Raw genomic sequence first — 21,654 nt, forward strand, 5'->3', positions numbered from 1 at the left:
TCTTAACTTTTTCTGTCTTATTTCACTTAGCATAATATTCTCAAGGTCCATCCATGTTGTTGCAAATGGTGGTATTTCATCTTTTCTTATGGCTGGATAGTATTCCAGTGTATACATGTCCCACATCTTCTTCATCTATCAAAGGACATTTCAGTTGTTTCCATGTCTTGATCACTGTGAATAATGCTTCAGTGAACATAGGAGTGCATATACAAGGTCTGTCCGGAAAAAGACCAGCCATTATTAACATAATGAGAACAGTCTGCGCAACATCAATGTAACCTGGCAGCCAAGGAGAGTGGACTGGAATGCGCATGTGTGAACAATGATGACTTCACTGTACTAGTCAGTGGGGGTGGTAGAAGCCATTGAGTGAGCATGTGTACTATGTGGCCATCACATTCAAAATAACTGAGTAGAACAACACATCCACATCAAATTTTGTGTTAAGCTTGAACATTCCTCTGTGGAAACTACTCAGAAGGCTGCACCCATGGGCAGCTGGTGATTGTCAGCTTCATCATGATGATGCACCCACTCATACATCACATCTCATGTAGAGTTTTTTGGTGAACCTCTACAGAATTTCGCCTGTGCCTCCACCAACCATGGGATTAGTCACAGAGCATGCCCTTTGCTCAGGAAAAAAGCATTTCTGTGGCATAAGTTCTCAGGTTTGCAGATAATGTGCTATGCGATCTGACATAAAGGGTTAGGGGAGGCAAACTCTAGGAGGGTCAGGAGAGGTGGCCAGGTTCTGTTGCTTTGTTTCTTCATCTGGAAGACCAACTGATAGACAGCCGTGCCACACCTCTGTGCTTTGTACCTGCCCAGGTCACTGGGCTCAGTTGCAGCCCACACCTGTAAGAATGTTCACTGAATCTTGTTGCTCCTCCTGGCAGTTAGGAGTGTCATCCACAACCTGATCTCTCCCCTCTCTGGGCTGAGCCCCACAGTGGGCTCTGGGCTGCAGGGCTGTGTCTGTGGCTCCTTTGAGCTCTTTCCCCTTCTTGCCTTCCTGGTTCACTCCCAGTTGCGCTCCTTTAGATGTTTCAATGTATGGATATCTCAGATGTTTGTGCATTGAGCAGGAAATCTTTTTTTGAATTATAGTTATTCAAATTGTTAAAAGTTCAAGGGAAGAGACCAAGGGGATCTCTCATGTCACCATTCCTCTGATGTGGGAGAGGAAGCCCCAGTTTGTAGCATTCATTGATCTATGGTGCAAAAATTCCACTAGCAACAAATGTAAAGCAACCAGCATGAAGTAATTGAAGGTGGAGTTAAAAAGAGAGGTGAACATTAGGCTCTCACAGCTGGAGAGGGCAGGCTCCAGCACACCATCCCCACATAGCATAACACTAATTTTTCTTTTTTCTCTGAATTTTTAAGTTTCTGAAATTAAGGTCTGCTTTATAATCAATGTGTAAACTTAATGTGGTAGTGTTTTTCTCCCTTGTCTGCAAAAGCTTCTTTTAAATTCATGATAGCAGAAACATAGTATTTACATAAATTTAGAATTTAGTCTATGGAAAAGGTTGTTTGGACAGCAACTAAGTTGTAAAGACAAGCTAAGGACTTTCTGGAATTGGAAGGTCTGTACATTTTTAATGTTTTAGGAAAGGGGGGAGGTCTGTCTACTGATTATCAGTTTAAAAAAAGAAATTAAGACGGATTTAAAGCAGCAAAATATTAACATCATATAAATCATACTCAAATAGAAACCAAGTACCTGGAAGACTGAATCTGGAATCTCTCTGTCATAAAGGGGTATTTGCTGAAGGGGGAAAACATCTAATTGACCTGAATTTCTAAGTTGCAAGAGCTGGAAACGTTTACTCCTTTTCATTTCCTCTTCAGAAACAAAGTTAAATTCATCTTGTAACTGTTCAAGACGAAAATACTTTGGCATATCCTTCCCTTTATGTCTCATGTACTGTAAAACATAAATAATGTAAAGTCTTGACTTAAAATATTAATTTTTTAAAATTCAAAAGTCATTTCAAAACACATTTTAAGATTTAAAAATGCTAAGACATTATGTTGTACACTTTTAATTAATAAAACATTTTGTATCAACTATACTTAAATTAAACAATTAAACAATGGAGAGAGGAAAGCTTCTTTAATAAATTTTGTTGGGAAAATTGGAAAGCCACATGCAAAACAATGAAACTAGACTGCTATCAGACACCATACATGAAGATTAACTCAAAATGAATTAGAGACTTGAGTATAAAGCTTGAAACAATAAAATACATAGAAAAAAACATAGGTACTAAACTTAAGAACCTTGGTCACAGAGGGGTTTCTGTGAACCTCACCACAAAGGCAAGCAAAGTAAAAGCAAAAATGAATGAATGAGACTACATCAAACTAAAAAGTTTCTGCACAGCAAAAGAAACCATCAACAAAACAAAAAAGCAACTGACTGAATGGAAAAAATTATTTGCAAATGATACTCCGATAAGGGGCTAATATCCAAAAGATATAAAGAATTCATACAACTCAAAAACAACAACAAACAGTAGAATTTAAAAAATGAGCAGAGGACCTGAACAGACACTTTTCCCAAGAATACACACAGATGGTCAACAGATATATGGAAGATGTTCAATGTCACTGGCTATAAGGGAAATGAAAATCAAAACCAAAATGAGATAGATACCACCTCACACCCATTATAATGGTTATTACCAATAAAACAAGAAATAATAAGTGTTACAGAGGATGTGGAGAAAAAGAAACCCTCATGCACTGCTAGTGGGAATGCAAATTGGTACAGCTTCTATGGGAAACAGTATGGAGGGTCTTCAAAAAATTAAGACCGTCGTCGGCAGCCGTCCATCTTGAGAGACGATGGTGTAGCTTCTTAAGAGTCTATCTGCACCGCCGAGAATGGCTGTGCAGTCCGACTCGGGAGTGACACGGTATCTGTCTCCTCCCGTGTTGAATCGACATCTTGCGATGACGCTGGAGTGTCCTCTCCAGTGAAGCTGAAGCTACAGAGCCTGGGCAGGGTGATATGGAGGGTCTGCTGTTGCCCATGCAGCAGACCCCCCCTCTCTTCGCAGCTGAAGGGTCCAAGGGAAAGACGGAGTCAATACAGCTTGGCTTCAGGTGCGCCGCAGGAGTTGCCGGTGTTGACTACAACGTCAAACCGCCTTAGGGACTCCGGCTCCGGATTTTCTGTCGGGGTTTACTCCCTTAGCCTTTCCCCTGAAGAGGTATGCCGGAAGGCAGCGGAGGTTTTTTGGAGTCAGAGTTTTCCTTCTCTGATGTGCCCTGACTGGAAGATCGAACCAGCGACACTTAGCTCACAGGCCGACGCTCAATCCACTGAGCCAAACCAGCCAGGGTAGCCAGCTCTAGTACTGTCTGAAAAATGAGCCTGATGTCCAGCACCAAGGAGAGAAAAACAAAAAACTAAAACCACCAGTAAAACCCCTGCTTTCTAGATCTCTGGATTCTCCCACACTTTCTCTAGAACCTTCTCACAATATCATCCCTCAACATGCTAGGCTTCCCACAGTGACCCAGTGGGGTTCAGAAGGAGTCACCGTGGTGTGCTTCTGTGGCACTCAGGCTGTTCTGACAGCAACTGTTACTTGCTGAGTGGTATCCTCTGCACGTGGGCTCCAGAGAAACGTCTGCCCCTCCCTTAACTACCTAGAAGAACTTGAATTAGGGGCCTTGTCCATAATAGATGATCAGAGATGACCTCTGTTTAGCTATCTCTATTGCGGGGCAAATTTCAATGTACTCAACATCTTCTCTTCTTATCATCTTACAATGTCCCTTCGAAGCCCCCGAGGCCCCACTCAGAACATCTTGCATTCCCATGTTCTCTTTCTGTCTCTGACTCCCTCACATGCGGGGCTCCGATACATACGCGTGTGTTAAATTTGCTTAGTTTCTCCTGCTACGCTGTCTCATGTCTATCTGATTATTAGACCAGGAGAAAGAACCCTGAGGGCAGAGGAAATTTCTCCCTCCTCACAACCCCTTCCCGCACAGGAGGCGTGTTCTTCAGGAGCCCCTTCCAGACAAGGGGTATAATCCTATTGGATTATACATTAATATATAAGGGGAGATTATAGAATTGACTTAATTTTTCTTCTATTGCCTGAGTTCCAATATGAAGTTTAAATTATGGGTGTCTTACCTTATATTATCTAGATGAGTTGACCCAAGGTTAGACACAGAAATTCACCTTAACAACTCAAAAACAGTGGAGACATATTTGTTGATATGTATGTTTGTATGCGTGTGCATGTATGAGTGTGTGTGTGTGTGAGATAACTGAAGACTGAAAACATTTTCCAGTATCTCCTGAAATGTAAAGAGTAAATTTACTTTTCTATGAGGAGAAGAAGCATTAAATGTAGTCAAATTTTGTACCATATAATTTACTCAATATTTCACCAGATGGTATACAATGTTGAAAGTTACTGGAAAATCGTATATTTGCATATCTGAAATGCCACTTGGTGTCTTCGTTTGTTTGTTTCTTTTTTCCACTGATCTATTTAGAGAAGGAGGAAGTGAAAAAGAGAGAGTGAAGGGGGACAGCGAGTGAGTGAAACATTGATCCATCGCCTCCTGCACACTCTGACCAGGGAACAAGCCTGCAACCTAGGTACGTGCCCTGATCTGACTGGGAATCAAACCTGCAACATTTTGGTGTACAGGATGATGCTCCAACCAACTGAACCCCAGGCCAGGGCTGTTTTTATTGATTTTAAAACCCCATTTAAAGTAAAATTCAAATCAGTAAACAAATATCACAGTCATTTCTCATAACATCTTCTCAAAGAGAAAGAGAGAATATTACATTACTCAGCACCTTTATATGTCCATGAGTAGTAAAAACTTAGAAAACTAGTCTATAGAAAGTCCTTTTCATTGGTTCTAGCTTCCTAACCCTCTCTTTCCCAGTAGTTTGAAATTTTACATTTTAAATGACTATAAAGTTTTTCATGTTTAAAGTGGCTGATGCAGTGATTGCTGTCACAAATTAAGATCCAGCCACTCCTAAAAATTGTAGTCTTCGTTTTTTGATTACTTTAAAATTTAATTCACAAGTGTTACTCTGCTTTGTGTGATTAAATCTTAGGTTAATTGAACCCTGTTATTATAGGGAAACATTCTTGAATAAGCCCTACCACTTATGTTCATGAGAATTATCTATTAATTATGGTATTCATAGTAGTTTGAATCCTACAAATTTGATCAAAAATAAAGATAATATAGAAAGAAATATCAATTATTTCATAACAAAATACTATAAAATGACAAACTGATTTATATAGAATAATTTGAAGACAAAGGAATGATTTAATGCCACTATAACCCCTTAAAAAGTTTCTGTTTTACTCATTTTAAGGGATATTTTCTGGTTTATTTTTCTGTAGAAAAATCTGAAGATGGTTGCCTTGAATCACCCTGAATTTCTGCTATTTCAAGGTACCCCTGAGAAATTAAATGTCATCTCAAAATAGTGAGTTCCACACTCCAGAGGCTGAATGGTATTCAAGGCTCTATGATTAAAACTGTAACCATACATGGAAGATTTCTGCTAATGTTAGGGGGGTTTCAACCATGTTATCAGTTGAGCCGGAAATAAAGTCTGGGACACACTTCACTAAGAAATACGCCACTCTAGAACACATTAGCGGGCAGCACCCAAGAAAGGGATTTGAGAGTGGAATCCCCTATGTTTTCTACAACGAGTTGAAAAATGAAACTAAATTGAAGCATATAAGCTCTGGATGCTTTCTCCGACCCACTATTGCAAACCTTCACATGACCCTTGTGTCACCAAGGGGGACATCACATTTCCACCCCTAAATGGACATCGCGGGTGGAGCTACAACCCACACTGGAGAGCAGAGATGATAGAGAGCATGATGAGCCATGGAGGCAAGCACCTGCTGCACTTCCCCTTGTGGGACTGCTAGGCTATTCCCAATAGGCCACCAAACCGCCTTCGGCGAGGCGATGTGACACAGCTGAAAGACTCAAGCAAGTCTGGTAGCGATTCCCAACTCTGCTCCTCACTAGCTACGCGATTTGATTTTGGACAGGTTATATAACCTCTGGTTATTTTTTCCTACCAGTAAAATAGTGACCACAATAAGTACCTTAGAGGATTTGTAAGGGTTAAATAAATTAATCATTCAAAATTCCCAAACAAGGATAAGGTATGTAGTGACTCTGTCCATTTTAATTTTTCGACTTATTTTGTCTCCAGATAAGATTAATTTTCTCAAAGTGAAAACAGAGGTGTTTTTTCTTATACAAATAATCCATAATAATTCTAGGACAACTAAAGACCACAGGAAAATAATAAAGAAGAAATAATAAACCATAACCCACCACCTAGAAATAACCACTGTTTAAAAACTGTCATGTAACCCTCCAGAAAACAAATATAAATATAAACTTTTATATAATCATATTATGCACGCTTTTTTTGTTATTTTTTAAATTTAAAATATATCATAGATACCTTCTATATCATCATTTTAATGTCTACAAAGGATTCTCCTCAATTTTAGATAAAACCAATACCCTCACTGGTTAACACAGTATTGTTCTTCTGTACAGTTTTTTCTACTAATATTGATAACTTTGCAAGAAATAGTACATTTTATATGCATGGCCAAATATTTCCTTAGGAGATAGTTCATAAGTATTATTATATTTGATATAGCTATTACATATTAACAGCTGGGTTTTTTTTCCCATAAGACTCATCCCCCAACCCAGCTGCCTTTCATTGTTTTCAATTAAAAAAGTGAATAGCCAAATAATATCCAAAATTGAGGGAGACACTCCCCAAGGTAGAAGTTTTGAATCATATGCATGAAACCTTAGAGACCGAGTTCAAAGTTATTGAACCTCCCAAGGTGAATTCTCACTCAATGAGCCACTATATTATGCTTTAGATTAAAAAAAAATGTTTTAAGCTCAAAGATGATTTTCAGTAAGATTATATTCCTTCTTTAAGTACAAAAGGCAGCAGGGAATCGTAGCGATAATTTACTTAGCATCTGGCAAACTTCTCCCAAGCCCTGACCTTCGAGGCTGGCAGGGGACTGCAGCTGAAAGGCAGCTGCGGGTGCACTGGCGGTCATTAGCAAGCTCGGCCCTGGCCCAAAGCGCCACTGAGTCCCAAGGCTTCAGGGCTGCTGAAGTGTTCTGTCTCATAGGCAGAATCTAATCTGAACTCAGCAGGTCATAATCATGCAGTCCCAAAGGAATTCAAGTGTAAATGTCCTGCCTTTTTCTTTGTTAAACAATGACTAAAATTTCCCAGTGGGTCTGGGCAGGAGGCAGCCAGTCTGTGATGCTGATAAAGACCTTTCAAGCCGAGATTACAAGGCAGCAAAAACAACAATAATATCAACATAGCGTTTTCATCACAAAATCCCTTTGACCCTGACACTTCAACTTCCGCACATCACATACATGCTGAGTTTTGTGACAATGTTTCAAGTTAGTGGATAGAGGAGGCAGAGGGCTAGTGGAAGGTCACTTACTTTATCCTCTCTCCAGTTGGACTGCTGGCCTGTCTTCAAACTGGTCAGACCCAGAAAGCCTCCTGTAATACTTCCTTTGTTCTTGGAGGGCAGCAATCCCTTGACTTTATCACTCTTAGTGAAAATTTCCTTTATTTGGATTTCTTGGTCTAATTCAAGATTACCTAAGGATTTCTTGACTCTTCAATATGAGATATAGAGTTGTTTCTTAAAGAAACATTTGGAAATAATAAACTTTTGGAAGTCAAGAGGTAAACAATGCTTGCCCTTTAATTTCCTTTGAAAAGCTACTGCAAAGTAGTGCAGTCATGAGACGACCACTTCACTGCAGATGGGAAATACTAATTTGACCTGACCGTGACTTTAGAAGGCTTTGCGTGAATCTGTGAGCATATGTTTGTCACGTGTCAGGTCCAAATGACATGAATATAGAAAGAGAAGGATGATAGAAATGGATGCCTTAAAAGACATCGCAATCAATCATTTCATGTATTTTAAATAGCAAAGAGTGTGTGTCATATAAATGTGTTAACTCTCCTTGGTATCTCTGAGGAATCACTGCTCTTCCTTTAATGAGGAGTTAAGACAGGTCAAAATTATTTAGTTTGATTTCATTTCTTCTAGCTATTCTTAAAATAACACCAATGTCATTGCATTTTTAAAATTATGTTAAGAACCTAAATATCATATTCCTGCTTTGATACTCTGGAGCTGCAATAACTTTAAATTTGGATTAAAAAACTACTAAATTCCATTCACCAAATCAAGGACAGTAAATCTATTAAGAGTATTCTGAAAGGCACACTCATTCAAGGATTATGCATTAATCCCTTTCTCCAATACTAGCTTATCAATTATTATATTTCAAAAATAACTCTAAAGAGAAGAACAAGAATTAATTATCTTATTTGGGAAAGTATGCACCACTTCCTGAAGTTCAAATTATCACCAATAATAGGTGCTAAACATAAGGAGAACAGAATCTCATTTTGAAAATAGGGTACAAATTAGTAAGTTTTTTTCCTAATTGAATTACATTAGTAGCCTACAAGGTGTGAAGCATTTAAAAGCCTTAAATCAGTAGTGAGAATGACCTTGAGCAAATCGTTCTCATTGGGGCTCAATTCTTCATCGGCAGGCTGCCGATGAAAAAATTAAGAATACAGCTACGATATGACCCACAATCCCTCCTCTTCTATGTATCTACCCCAAAAATTTGAAAACACTTATTCATAAAGATATATCTACCCCTATGTTCATGAAAGTATCATCTACAATAGTCAAGGCATGGAAATACTGTGTCTTTTGATGGATGACTGAATAAAGAAATGGTACATATATATAGTGGGATACTGCTCAGCCATTAAAAATAATGAAATATTGTCATTTGCAACATGTTTGGATCTTGAGCATAGCATGTTAAGTGAAATAAATCAGATGGAAAATGATAAGAACCATATGATTTCAGTCATCTGTGGGATATAAAACAGAAAGAAATAAACAAAAAAGAAAAAAAACACCTTATAAACACAAACAATGGTATGCTGGTTACCAGAGGGGAAAGGGAATGAATGGAGGAGGAAGAGATGGCTAAAGGGGGCCAAATATATGGTGACAGAAGGAGACTAGACTTTGGGTGGTGAGCACAAAATGCAATATATAGATGATGTTTTGTAAAACTGTATACCTGAAACTTATATAAAGTTAATAACAATTGTTACCCCCCCGAAATTTTTTTAAAGAAAATGTTGTTTTGTTCCTTCAACTGTGAGATCTAAGAGTTGGCAGATAAGTAGGAAATGGAATTATTAAATTTGTAAAGAGAGAGAATTAGAAAAAAAAACTGACTCCAACATACATGGCTTCTGTACATTTCTCTAGTCATGACTTATATAGAAAATGAAAATATTTGTATTGCAGACCAAAAACATGAATAATAAACTGGCAATGAATACAGACCTATCAACAATTACTTTAAATGCAAATGGATTAAATACTCCAATCAAAAGACATACATAGTGGCTGAATGTATAACAAAACAAGACCCTTACATATGCTGCCTACAAGAGACTCACTTAAGATTGAAAGACACACACAGACCAAAAGTAAAGGAATGAAAAAGAGATATGTCATGAAATGGAAACAAACAAATAAAAAATCTAGGGAAGCAATACTTATACTAGACAAAATAGACTTTAAAACAAAGGCTATACCAAAAGACAAAGAAGGACCCAGCAATTCCAATTTGGGGTATTTATAAAAAAAAACCCCAAAAACCAAAAACTCTAAATCAAAAAGATACAAACATCCATATGTTTACTGCAGCATTACTTATAATAGGTAAGAAATGGAAGTAACCTAATTGTCCATCAATAGATAAATGGATAAAGAAGTGATGTATATATACAATGGAATATGATTCAGTCATAAAAAAGAATGAAATACTGCCATCTGCAACAACATGGCTAGACGTATAGGGTATTGTGCTGAGTGAAATAACTCAGACAGAAAGACAAATACCAGATGATTTCATGTATATGTGGAATCTAGAAAACAAAATAAATGAACAAGCAGAATAGAAACAGACTCAGATACAAAGAACATTTTGACAGTTGTCAGAGAGGAGGGGGCTGGGGGCTGGATGAAAAAGGTGAAGGGATTTAGAAGTACAAACTGCTAGTTGCAGAATAGCCATGGGATGTAAAGTACAGCATAGGAAATATAGTTAATGTTGTAACTTGGAGGAGACATCAGAGGATCAGAGAGGATGGTGGAAGAAGGATGAAGACAGGAGAACAATGCCAAAATGATATGCTCCTTGGATTACATATGTTCCACTTTGGAGGCCTCTGACGTAAAATCTTCACACATATAAAATCTTCACCCAAAAGATACATACGATAATATTCATTGAGGCAAATACTTTTATAATGAAAAAAATGGAAGCAATCTAAATGTCCATTGAGAAGATGGAGGTGTAGGTAAACATGCTTCACCTCCTTACACAACTACAGAAAAAATTACAACCAGACGACAAAATAAATATCACCCAGAACAGTCAGAAAATTGAGCAGTATGGAAGTCTAACAACCAAGGATATAAAGGAGCCACATTCATCCAGACAGGTCCGCTCTACTAAAATAGACCATGCTACTAAGACAAGGAGTCAAAGCAGCTCTACCTAATACACAGAAACAGACACAGAGAGGTTGCCAAATTGGGGAAACTAAGAAATATGGCCCAACTGAAAGAACAGAACAAAACTGCAGAAAAAGAATTAAATGAAATGGAGACAATCAGATACGAGTTCAAAACACTGGTTGTCAGGATACTCAAAAACCTCACTGAGTATGGCAAAAGCATTAAAAAGACACAGGCAGAAATTAAGGTTACATTAAGTGAAATAAAGAAAAATCTACAGGGAACCAACAGTGTAGGGAATGAAGCAGAGATTCAAATCAACAATTTGGAACACAAAGAAGAAAAAAGCATTCAATCAGAACAGCAAAAAGGAAAAGGAATTTAAAAAAAAAAATAAAGATAGTGTAAGGACATCCCCAAATGCACCAACATCTGAATCAGAGGGATGCCAGAAGGAGAAGGGGAAGAGCAAGAAATTGAAAACTTAGTTGAAAAAAATAATGAAAAAAAAACTTCCCTAATCTGGTGAAGGAAATAGACATATAAGTCCAGGAAGAACAGAGTCCCAAACGAGTTGAACGCAAAGAGGACCACACCAAGACACACTGTAATCAAAATGCCAAAGGTTAAAGATAAGGAGAGAATCTTAAAAGCAGCAAGAGAAAAGCAGAGCTACCTACAATGGAGTTCCCATAAGACTGTCAGCTAATTTCTCAAAAGAACGTTTGCAGGAAAGGAACTGGCAAGAAGTATTCAGAGTAATGAAGCCCTGGCTGCTGTGGTTCAGTGGATTGAGTGTCAGCCTGTGAGCCAAGTGTCGCTGGTTCAATTTCCAGCTAGGGCACATTACTAGGTTGCACGTCAGGTCCCCAGTTGGGGGCGCAAGTGAGAGACAACCACACAGGTGTTTCTCTCCCTCTCTTTCTCCTTTCCCTTCTCTCTAAAAATAAAATAAGTAAACAAATAAGTAAATAAATTATTTTTTTAAAAAAAAGAAGTATTCAGAGTAATGAAAAGCAAGGACCTACAACCTAGATTATTCTATCCAGCAAAGCTATCATTTAGAGTTGAAGGGAAGAATAAGTGCTTCCCAGACAAGGTAAAGCTAAAGAATTTCATCATCATGAAGCCCTTATTATATGAAATGCTAAAGGGAATTATTTAAGAAAAAGATAAAAATTATAAACATTAAAATGGCAACAAATTCACAGCTATCAACAACAGAATCTTAAAAACAAACCAAGCGAACACCCAGAACAGAAACAGAATCATAGATGTCGAGATCAGTTGGAGGGTTTTCAGTGGGGAGGGAGAAGAAGGAGAATGAGGGAAAAGGTGCAGAAATTAAGAAGCATAATTGGTAGGTACAAAATAGACAGGGGGATGTTTAGAATAGCATAGGAAACGTGAAGCCAAATCCATGGACATGAACTAAGTGGGCAGAATTGCTGGAGGGAATGGGGGTACCAGGCGGAGGGGGACACAGAGGGGAAAATTGGGACAACTCTATAGCATAATCAATAAAATATATTATAAAAAAAATATTTTAATAACTATGATGTCAGATGAGTACTAGATTTATTGGGGTGATCATTTTGTAAGTTATATAAATGTATAATCACACCTGAAACTAATATAATATTGTACAAATGTAATTTAAAAATAAAAATATTAAAAACAAATTTTTTAAAAAATCATACATTAAAAAATATTTGTATTGCACACTGGGTTTAACGATGAGACTGTCTGTATCTGGTTATCCTATGAGTAGGAGAAAATCAGTATTTCTATGCACCTGTAACAATTCAGCACATCAGTCGGGAGGCTCTGATCTAGGGAAACTTAACTGCAATAATCTATTTAAGCATCACTTTATTCAGTGAATGCAAACCAGGGTTCATGGTATATGCAAGGAAGAGTGTTAGTTGTCATAAGAAAGACAAAAATATATTAACCGTAGCTCCACAAGGAAAGATAAAACACATCAGTGAATAACTACAACATAAGGCATAATGAAATTGAAACCATAAACATTTATAAAAAGGAAAAAAAAAGTTAACAGGAGAATAATGAAAAAAGAGCACACATTTAACTGATATTACCAAGAAAATGTCTATCAGACTTGCAGGATGGGTGAGATAGCCCCTGTGGGTGGCCTTCCAGAAAGAGGGAACGACACAAATAAAAGTTTAAAGAAAGCATATTGGGGCACATCTATTCATATTTCTGAGCAGTTCAGTTGGCTATAAGGAAGAAAAGGAGACGTGAATAGATAATGGAATCTTTGAGGGAAGAAACATGCCTGTAAGTCTTCCTTATATCCGTAGCATCTCATAACACACCTGGCACTCAGTAGATGTACAACAGATGGCAGCCTAAAGGTTAGCCTGGAGGATGAGCTGTGGGCTGCTAAGTAGTGGCAGAGTACCAACCGTCAGGCCTCAGATTTACATTTACATGCCTCCTAGTGCCTAGAAACATGTGCCGAAAACTATGGCTACATAAAGGAAGCAAGCTTAAGAAACAGAATACATTTTCAGAATTGATATTTGCTATAACTTACTATAATAAATTCCATTAAATCAGAATACTCTGGATTATTTGGGTCAATTCTGACTTCATTCGCCCATTCAAAAAGCTTCTGTGTATTAATGAGCCACGGAATTCCAGGAACACCTCTTGCATCAACATTCCTTAACACACTAACATAAAGAAAAATATTTTGTGAATGTGCATCCAATATGCAGGTTATACATTTATTATACAGGGAAAACCTACCTACCCATTTCAGGTATTAAAAGATAAAGCCATCCATCCTCTATATTTAAGGATAAAATAGAAGGTTTAGATGTGACATCTCTTCAGGTTCTTCTCAGAATATTCTAACTTGTATCATAGCATTTTAAAATATATTTTTATTTATTTGTTTGTTTATTTGTTTATTTTTAGAGAGGGGAAGGGAAGGAGAAAGAGAGGGGGAGAAACATCGACTGGTTGTTTCTCATGGGAGCCCCGACCAGGGACCAAACCTGCAACCCAGGCATGTGTCCTGACCAGGGATCAAACCAGTGACTTCTCATTTTACTGAAAGACACCCAACCAACTGAGACACACCAGTCAGGGCTATCATAGCATTTTGATAAATGTCCACACCCTCCCTTAAGAGAAAGTAAATTTCTTGAGATTAAAGCCTGTAAATATTCATCTTTGTCATCTACACTCTTTGCGTAGTAGCTAAAACGTACTCATAGAAGATGCTGAATAGTGCATAATGCTTATTGGATGTATTCTGTAAACCCTGAGCATGATAACTTATTAAATAAATATTTTCTTTCCATAGGACACTAATTAGTACTGAAATTTAACCAAGATGTTTGCTTAAGCAAAATTAAGAAAACCCCCAATATAGAATCTTTAGGCTATACTTTTACAGTTAAAACATAATACAGAGTAACAATTAATTGGGAAGTATGGGCCAAAAGAGTCCGTGTTTGGTTGTATGAAGTTATCTTCAGAAGTGGGAAAACTATAAAAGATAGGGTAGACTTATAATGCATCCTTGGTGACCTCAGCTATAGGCTTACTGTAGAAGGAATTCAACCTTAACTAGTAACAGTTTCTTTACAGCCATCAATTATTTCAGTTATATAATCTCTGCCTTCATAAATAATCTGTATCACCATACATAAGTAGGATTTTGGACTAGAAGATTTCTAAGGCCTTTCCTATAAAGTAGTTAAGAAAAATTCCAGTCTATCAGCTGGACACCTGAAATACAGTTCTGACTCAGATTCAATAATGTCTTAACCCAAACATAGACACACATTTTGCACTATCAATTTTTGATCAATATTTATTCATATTTCTATGATGAATCTTTGGAAATTATTGCTAATAAAGCCAATATGATAGAATGTAAGCAAAAATAAAAGAGGTGAAGTTTGAGTATTCTTCCTTTCTTTAATTCCTATTTCTGCCCTCATATTTGAACTGCATTGATGTCTTTGTCATAAGAGATCCCTAAGGCCTGATATCCTTGACACCATCATGTAACAGACTTTCCTTCTCACAGGAACAGTCTTAGCCGAGGTCCCTTAGAAAACCAAGCCTGAGGCAAAGCATAAATGTTAATGAATAGATTAGGGAGTGAGACTTACCCTATCAAAGTCTTTTAAAAATGTAATTGGATTCCAACATAATCCCATGATTTCTATGTCATGAAAAGTAACAGAAACCTCAGAACATCTCCTACCCTTGCTGTAATGATTCCTCCAGCTGCCTCTATAGGTGTTCGCCCATTGGCTATGGAAAAATCCCTCTGTCATCTGCACTCCCTCCTCCACAACCAAATGCCAATCGACACTATTGAGTGACTTAAAGTATATTCACAGTGTTGTACAATTATCATCACTGCCTACTTCTAGAATTTTTCATCATTCCAAACAGAAATTTTGTACCACTCAACAATAACTCCCCATTCCTCCCTCCCTCAGCCCCCGAGTTTCTATCTCTATGAATTAAGCAAAAAAAAAAAATTTAAGTTACCAGGAGTAAAGATAAACCCTCTACAAAACACCAACATTTAGAATGATAGCAGCATAATATATAAGCCAGCATTATCATTATTTTTATTATTTTTATAGTTTTACTGTGCTTGTTTCTAGTAATCCTATTTGTGGGTGTGATCTAGAAATTAATTTCAGTTCTTCCAGGAAGTCTTGGTACATAGCATAAAATTTCTAGGATTTTCTTTCCAGAAAATTGATAATGCACAAATTATTATTTCATAATCCAAAATGACTGGGAGATACAAAGATCCCAGAAATAAAATCATTAGGTATCTTGGCCTTTGCTTGGCAGTTAAGAACTATGAAACTGCCTCTCTCATCCTCCATGTGGCAATAATCCTAAGCATTGAAAAGATATAGTCAATTGCATATAAAGACACTTAATGTCTTAGTAAAATAATTATAAATAAAATATATAAATATTTTATACATTAATAAATATATTAAAAATAAATCAAGATCTAACTAAACTTAACTGCTCTTTCTGCTGTGAGTTTTCCCTTTTATAGACACAGCTTTTGTGTGATGCTTTGCTGAGGACTGGAATTATTTTTCAAGCATGAAAGTTTACTACCTGCAGTAAGCAGATCTTAACGACTGTGACATCGGTGTCAGAGGAAAACCATTTTCATCTAAGGCCCATGATAGAGAATAGCTTAGTTTTCCTGATGTGAAAAGACAAAGTTCTTCAGTCCCATCTCCCTCAAGAAGAAAAGGCACATCTGTTTATAAAAGGCATTAAAAACAAGTAAAAATTTTAAAAAGTATGCGATTTGACCACATTGTTGATCTCCCCCCTGACTTTTACTTGTGGAACCCCAGGAACACAAAGGAGCATCTGTGCTGACCCCAGGCTCTAATCTTAGAGCTCTCCCTCACCACCCACCCAGGATGCCTCAAGGCAGGTTGCTTCAAACACCACAAAAGAGGGAGGAAAATATTGATCTGGTTACACAGAGATGGACAGCTCTATTTTCCTCTTCTTATGGCTAGAAGCTTTTTAACCATTCTTTCGGGGAGGGCCTTCCAGCAAGGAAGGAACACGGGGCAGAAAAAGAGGCAGAGGAGGTACTCTAGGCACCCTTTCGCTACATTCCTAAGTGTTCTCCTTGCCCCATTTGCTTCTCAATCTCCAGAGAGTTTAACAATACTCTTTGAAACTTTTGCCGAGTTCTTAATGCTCCCTAAATTTTTCACTGGGTCTTTTCTCCTGGGTCTCCACAACCCTTTTTTTCTTCTTCATCTGGACTCTAAGTACACTATACCCTCCCTTATTCTCTGTCTTTTCCAGGCTCTTTTCCCTGCTTATTTTCTTCCCCGTTACATAGAAAGACAATTATTGTCTTAGTAATCATAAATAAAATATTATAAATATTTCATATATTTCTAAACATTAATTTAAAAAATAAATCAACATCCAAATAAACTACACTGCTCCTACTGCTGCTAGAGTTTTCGCTTTTATAGATGCAAGTTCCTACCTCCCTTTTCACCAGATGGACACAAGCAGTTGCGAAACTCCTAGGGAGGTGAAAGAGAAGAATTCTAGGGGAGAAGAAGAGCAATGCCATTGTTCTCACAGACATGCTAACAAATTTAATTGCATGAGGAATAAATCTATTGACAAACAAGTGAACAGAAACAACCCTTCTTTCCTCTTTCCTTTTCTCTCTTCCTTTCTCTCTCCTCTTCCCCTTCCTTTTCTCCCTCACTTCCCTATTCAGTTTAAAGATGAACTAACACTCCTGGAACAACTTTAGGCTTCACTAAAGGAGAGGCAGAGGCAGAGGAATCTACTTACTCAGGAGTGGAGCTCTTATCTCAGAAGGCCCAGGAAAAACACAGGTGCTCATTCCAAATTTTAGATTTCCCAAAGATCTGATTCAAGGTAAAGTTCTTAAAAATTTAATTTAATATCTAAAAGAACTTAATACATTTTTAATCCAATACTGTAAATATAGAGTTCTTTACTCACATAAATGACCCAGGGTCATTTAGGATCTGGAACTCGTGAAGAAAATAGGGAGGAAGAAACATTTTTAATAAACTTACTGCTTCCTACTTCTCCATACTCAGGTATGACCAGCTCATCAGAGCTAAACTCTATATATTCCAAGACAGTTTTGCTTTTCAGCTCTGTGTTGTTAGGTAAAGGTATATATAGTTTTGCCAGTAAGCTTGTCCTTTTATTTATTTCATAAACCTAAATATAAAAGAAATGATTGATAGCTCATTGGAAGTAAAAAATATTAAAAACTAAAATAAGGACCCTCAAAAACACATTTGTATTCTTTTAAAAAAATATTATAATATAAAATGGGTATTGTGGCAGAAGGAAAGAAGGAAATCCTACTGTTTGCAACAACATGAGTGGAACTACAGAGAATTATGCTTAGTGAAATAAACTGGGCAACAAAAGACAAATACCATATGGTATCACCTAATACAGGAGGCTAATGAACAACACCAAAAAAAAAAAAAAAAAGAGAGAGAAAAATTGAACCAGAGGCATGTAAACAAGGAGCAGACTAACAGTGACAAGGTGTGAGTGGGGAGGGAGAGAAGGAAGGTAGGAAGGGGAAGGGTCTAGTCAAGGAACTAGTATAAATGACCCATGGATATGGACAATGGGGTGGGGATTGAATGTGGGAGAAACGGTGGGCAGGGTGGAGGGAAGAAATGGGAGGAAAAGTGGGACAGCTGTAATAGAAAAACAATAAAATATTTTTAAAAAAGAAATGTAGGTTAGAATCTCTTAGGCTAGAACATATAAATTTATTTTTAAATTTCTGCAGCTGCTAATGGTGTCTTTTCCTGTCTCTTAGTTTGGTAGGCTTTTGTGCTAAGTAATGGGATAATAAAAGATTGAAAATGTGCATTTGTTTATATTAGGGGGCATATTTTAAACCTCAGATGGTTGGATTATTATATCACAATTTATTTTAGGCACAATAGCAGGAAAGTATAGTCAGTATATTTTTAAAATAAGAATTTCAACAGAAGTACATTTTAAGATGACAGGTAGCTAATAGTACTGATGAATAAAATGAATACAGCCTCTGATCAGGGATAGCACAAAATTATTTAGGCACTGTAAAAATAACTTTGATTTAGATTTGTAATTATAATCCTCTCTCCACTACTCAAACTGCACTCCACCCTCACATACACAAATCTTTATTACTTCAAAACTTTTCTTTCAGGTATAGATGCAAGTTGAACCCCTACATTAGCCATCAAGACTTCTTGTCTAGACTCCTTTAAGATCTCTAATTGTTCTCCATTGTCCTATTTTCCTCTTTCTTTAGTAGTGCAGGGGTTCTCACGGTGGGGTCTTTGGGCAGAGATCAGGGGTCTATTTTGTGTATGTTCTTTCATTAGATTCTTTAAAAGATCCCAAATTCCAAAACAGGTGAAGAACAAATACAGCAAGAGGCTGAAATCAAGTCAGGGCTGGGGCAATTTAGAGACATCCTTCAATATTTAAAATAGCTATACCACCCATTATAGTTTAAATAACCCTCTTCTGCCTCACTAGCAAAGGAATAGTAAATATTGCACATCGAGGATTAGTAGGAATTTTAGCAGGAAAAAAGAAAAGTGTTTAGAACAACCATTAATCAAATAATTTTGTACTTGCAGCATAAAAAACTAATAATAAATTTAAAATATATTATTTATAAGTATATTATTTATCCACATAAATCAGTTACCTCTTAACATAAAAGAAGTAACTTATCACATACAGTAATAGCTAACAACCAATTTAAAATTTATGTATGGCATAAAACAAAATACAAAGTAAATGACATACCTCCAAGCAAATTGTTTCAGGCCAATATAGTAATTGGATATTGAAAATTTGCTGAAACATGACTTTAAAATCAAACTGTAGAGGAGATACTGAAGTGCAAGAAACCTGTTTATCATTGTATAATATTTTAATAAAATATTTAAGCTTCTGAATTTTGGCTCTCCTTTTTTGTTCGTGCCTAAAAATTAAATAAAACTTTTGAAAAGCAAAAAAGATATAAAAATGTTCATTTCAAAGTGAACCTTAGCATGTGAAAATATGATCATTTTAGAGAGTAAATGGTGTCTTTAAGCCTTATAACACTTGCCAATATGTGGATAAAAGCCTCTCTTACCCAGTGAAGTGTTTTTGGTTTTGTTTTGGTTTGGTTTTTTATCCTCACCCAAGGACATTATTTCATTGCTTTTAGAGAGAGAGGCAGATAGAGAGAGAGAAATATCAATGTGAAAAACATCAATTGGTTGCCTCCTGTACACACCTGGACTGGGGATTGAACCCACAACCTGGGTATGTGGCCTGACTGGGAATCAAACCTGTGATCCTTCACTTACAGGATGACGCTCCAACCAACTGAGCCACATTGGCTTACCCAGTAAAATGGGTTTAAATATATATACTTACTTAAAAATAGAAAAAGAACTAAAATTAAGGTTCTGTAAATAATTCAACTATTTATTTTACTAAATTGTAACTTAAAGATATTATAGCACTTACCCATCATGTCTTATGAGAGAAGGAAACTGAGGGACTTAGTAATGGGGGTTAGGAAACTTGAATCAAGAACTCAAAAATATTTTCTAACTCTTAAAAGAGTGCACACACGTGCGCACACACACCATGTTTTCAATAATTTCTAGGAGGTGGTTCTAAGTCAACAGGCCTGCTGTGCCTTATTCAAGGACTTTGTAAATCCCTTTAGGCTTTAGGTTGTACACCCTTTTTCTCCAAGACATTCTTCCTCTGAACCCAAAAATTTGAGAGGCAAGCAAGAGTGGTTAGTTCTCTGCAGCTTCTATAAAAAAATTTGTTGGAGAAATTGATCCCTTGAGTGATATGAAATTCCTAAAGAGAGCCTTCCATCTATTCATTTATTCATTCACTCAACCAACATTTATCAAATATCTTTTTAGCTGCAAAGAAACTTACCTAATGATGTTTAAGACCTGCTCCACTTTTTGGGAAAGGGAGAAGGCTGGCTGGAAGATAAGTTGTGGTTGTAACAGAAAAAGCCCTTTCTGATTTAAAGTTTCCTTTTATTTATAAGTTAAACCAGGTCTGTGGCATCATCAAAGATGCTTAATCTACAGGCAAGAAGAATGTCAAATGCCTTGCAACTGGATGTCTTTCCAATAAGACAGTCTTACAGACTCAGAGACTGGTTTGTGAGTTATGTTGCATAAATTAACATGTGTTTTCTGTTTTCAAAGGGCATAAGCCTAGGACCTCATTACCTGAGTGATTGTCCATATGTATAGGCCTCACTTAATCCTGTCTGCATCGCTGCCTCCTGAGACTCAATGGTTTGGCTGAACTAAATGGCTGGGTTGGTGAAGAATGGGGTGGTCTTGGGGGCTTCACCTTAAAACAGGTTTCTTTTTTCTATCGTAATGGCTTGGACAGAAAGTACCCAGAGGTCTGAGAAGGGGGAAACCTAAAATATTTCCCTCAGCCCAAGCTAGGTATAGTGGGCAAAAGGGTTTTGAACAGGTATGACGTGCCTGGCACACCTTCCTCCAAAGAAGCCCTTCTTTTTCCTAATGTGGGACAATGAAAAATTAATACCTGCCTTTTGTCATCTAGTGGTTATGGATTGAATGATATCTTTTAACACTGTTGCCAAATCTGTTGCCTTCAGAATACAACAAGGATGCCAGCCTGTTAAACCAAGCACGTCATTGTACGGGGACAGCCAACTGACCTGGAGTCTGCAAGATCCTTCCCCATGTGGGAAGGCCACACTCCCCTCCACACCCCCACTCTTATTAGGGATTTCTGGACCCAAGGGTAGGTAGGACGACGACCATGCCCAGCTTGAAGCAGCTAGAGGAGCATGAGATCAGCGCCCATTGTCCTCTATAAGATTATAAAGGGTCTCAAGTCTGAGAGAGGGGGAATGTTATTTTTTTTATTGTTATAAAAAATTAATCAATTTAAAAAATAATAATAATATAGGAAAGGGAGAATCTGGAGAGCTTGTATACATGACCCATGGGCATGGACTGGGGGGCGTGGGGGGGATTGCTGGGGGAGGGGGTTGCTGGGAGGAGGGGAGCAAAGGCGAAAAAAAATGGAACTATTGTGACAATATAATCAATAAAATATACCTAAAAAAAAAAAAACCCATACTTTACATCTGTAAATTAAAGACAAAGTAAATTTAAAATGGAAAAGCTGAAAGAAAAAAAAAGAAAAGAAAAAGCCCCTTCTGTTCTCCACCCCAATTGTCCTATTGGCTCAGGATTTTCCTGTCCCCATATAAGCCCATCTTCTCGGTAATCTTCTCAAAGGGTTCAGGGATAAAAGATTAATTATTCTCCTTGTTGGCCTCTTCTAAGCATATTCCCAATTACCTCTACAGAAATATCTT

At 37.2% G+C, this 21,654-nt stretch overlaps 1 protein-coding gene across 1 annotated transcript in view; it reads right to left on the minus strand.

Annotated features, from left to right (window-relative positions):
- The window catches only part of CC2D2B (coiled-coil and C2 domain containing 2B), a 99,299-nt gene that overhangs the window by 47,282 nt on the left and 30,363 nt on the right, over positions 1-21,654 (minus strand). Inside the window, exons 17-21 of the mRNA XM_090277924.1 lie at positions 19,068-19,245; positions 17,306-17,456; positions 15,828-15,975; positions 13,249-13,387; positions 1,733-1,936 (exon numbers count right to left, since the gene is read on the minus strand). Of these exons, the coding sequence (XP_090134050.1) occupies positions 1,733-1,936; positions 13,249-13,387; positions 15,828-15,975; positions 17,306-17,456; positions 19,068-19,245 (820 nt within the window). The remainder of the gene's footprint in view (positions 1-1,732; positions 1,937-13,248; positions 13,388-15,827; positions 15,976-17,305; positions 17,457-19,067; positions 19,246-21,654) is intronic.

The sequence above is a fragment of the Furipterus horrens genome, unplaced genomic scaffold, assembly GCF_987537825.1.
Source record: "Furipterus horrens unplaced genomic scaffold, mFurHor1.1.pri manual_scaffold_5, whole genome shotgun sequence".
Taxonomy (NCBI): Eukaryota; Metazoa; Chordata; class Mammalia; order Chiroptera; family Furipteridae; genus Furipterus; species Furipterus horrens.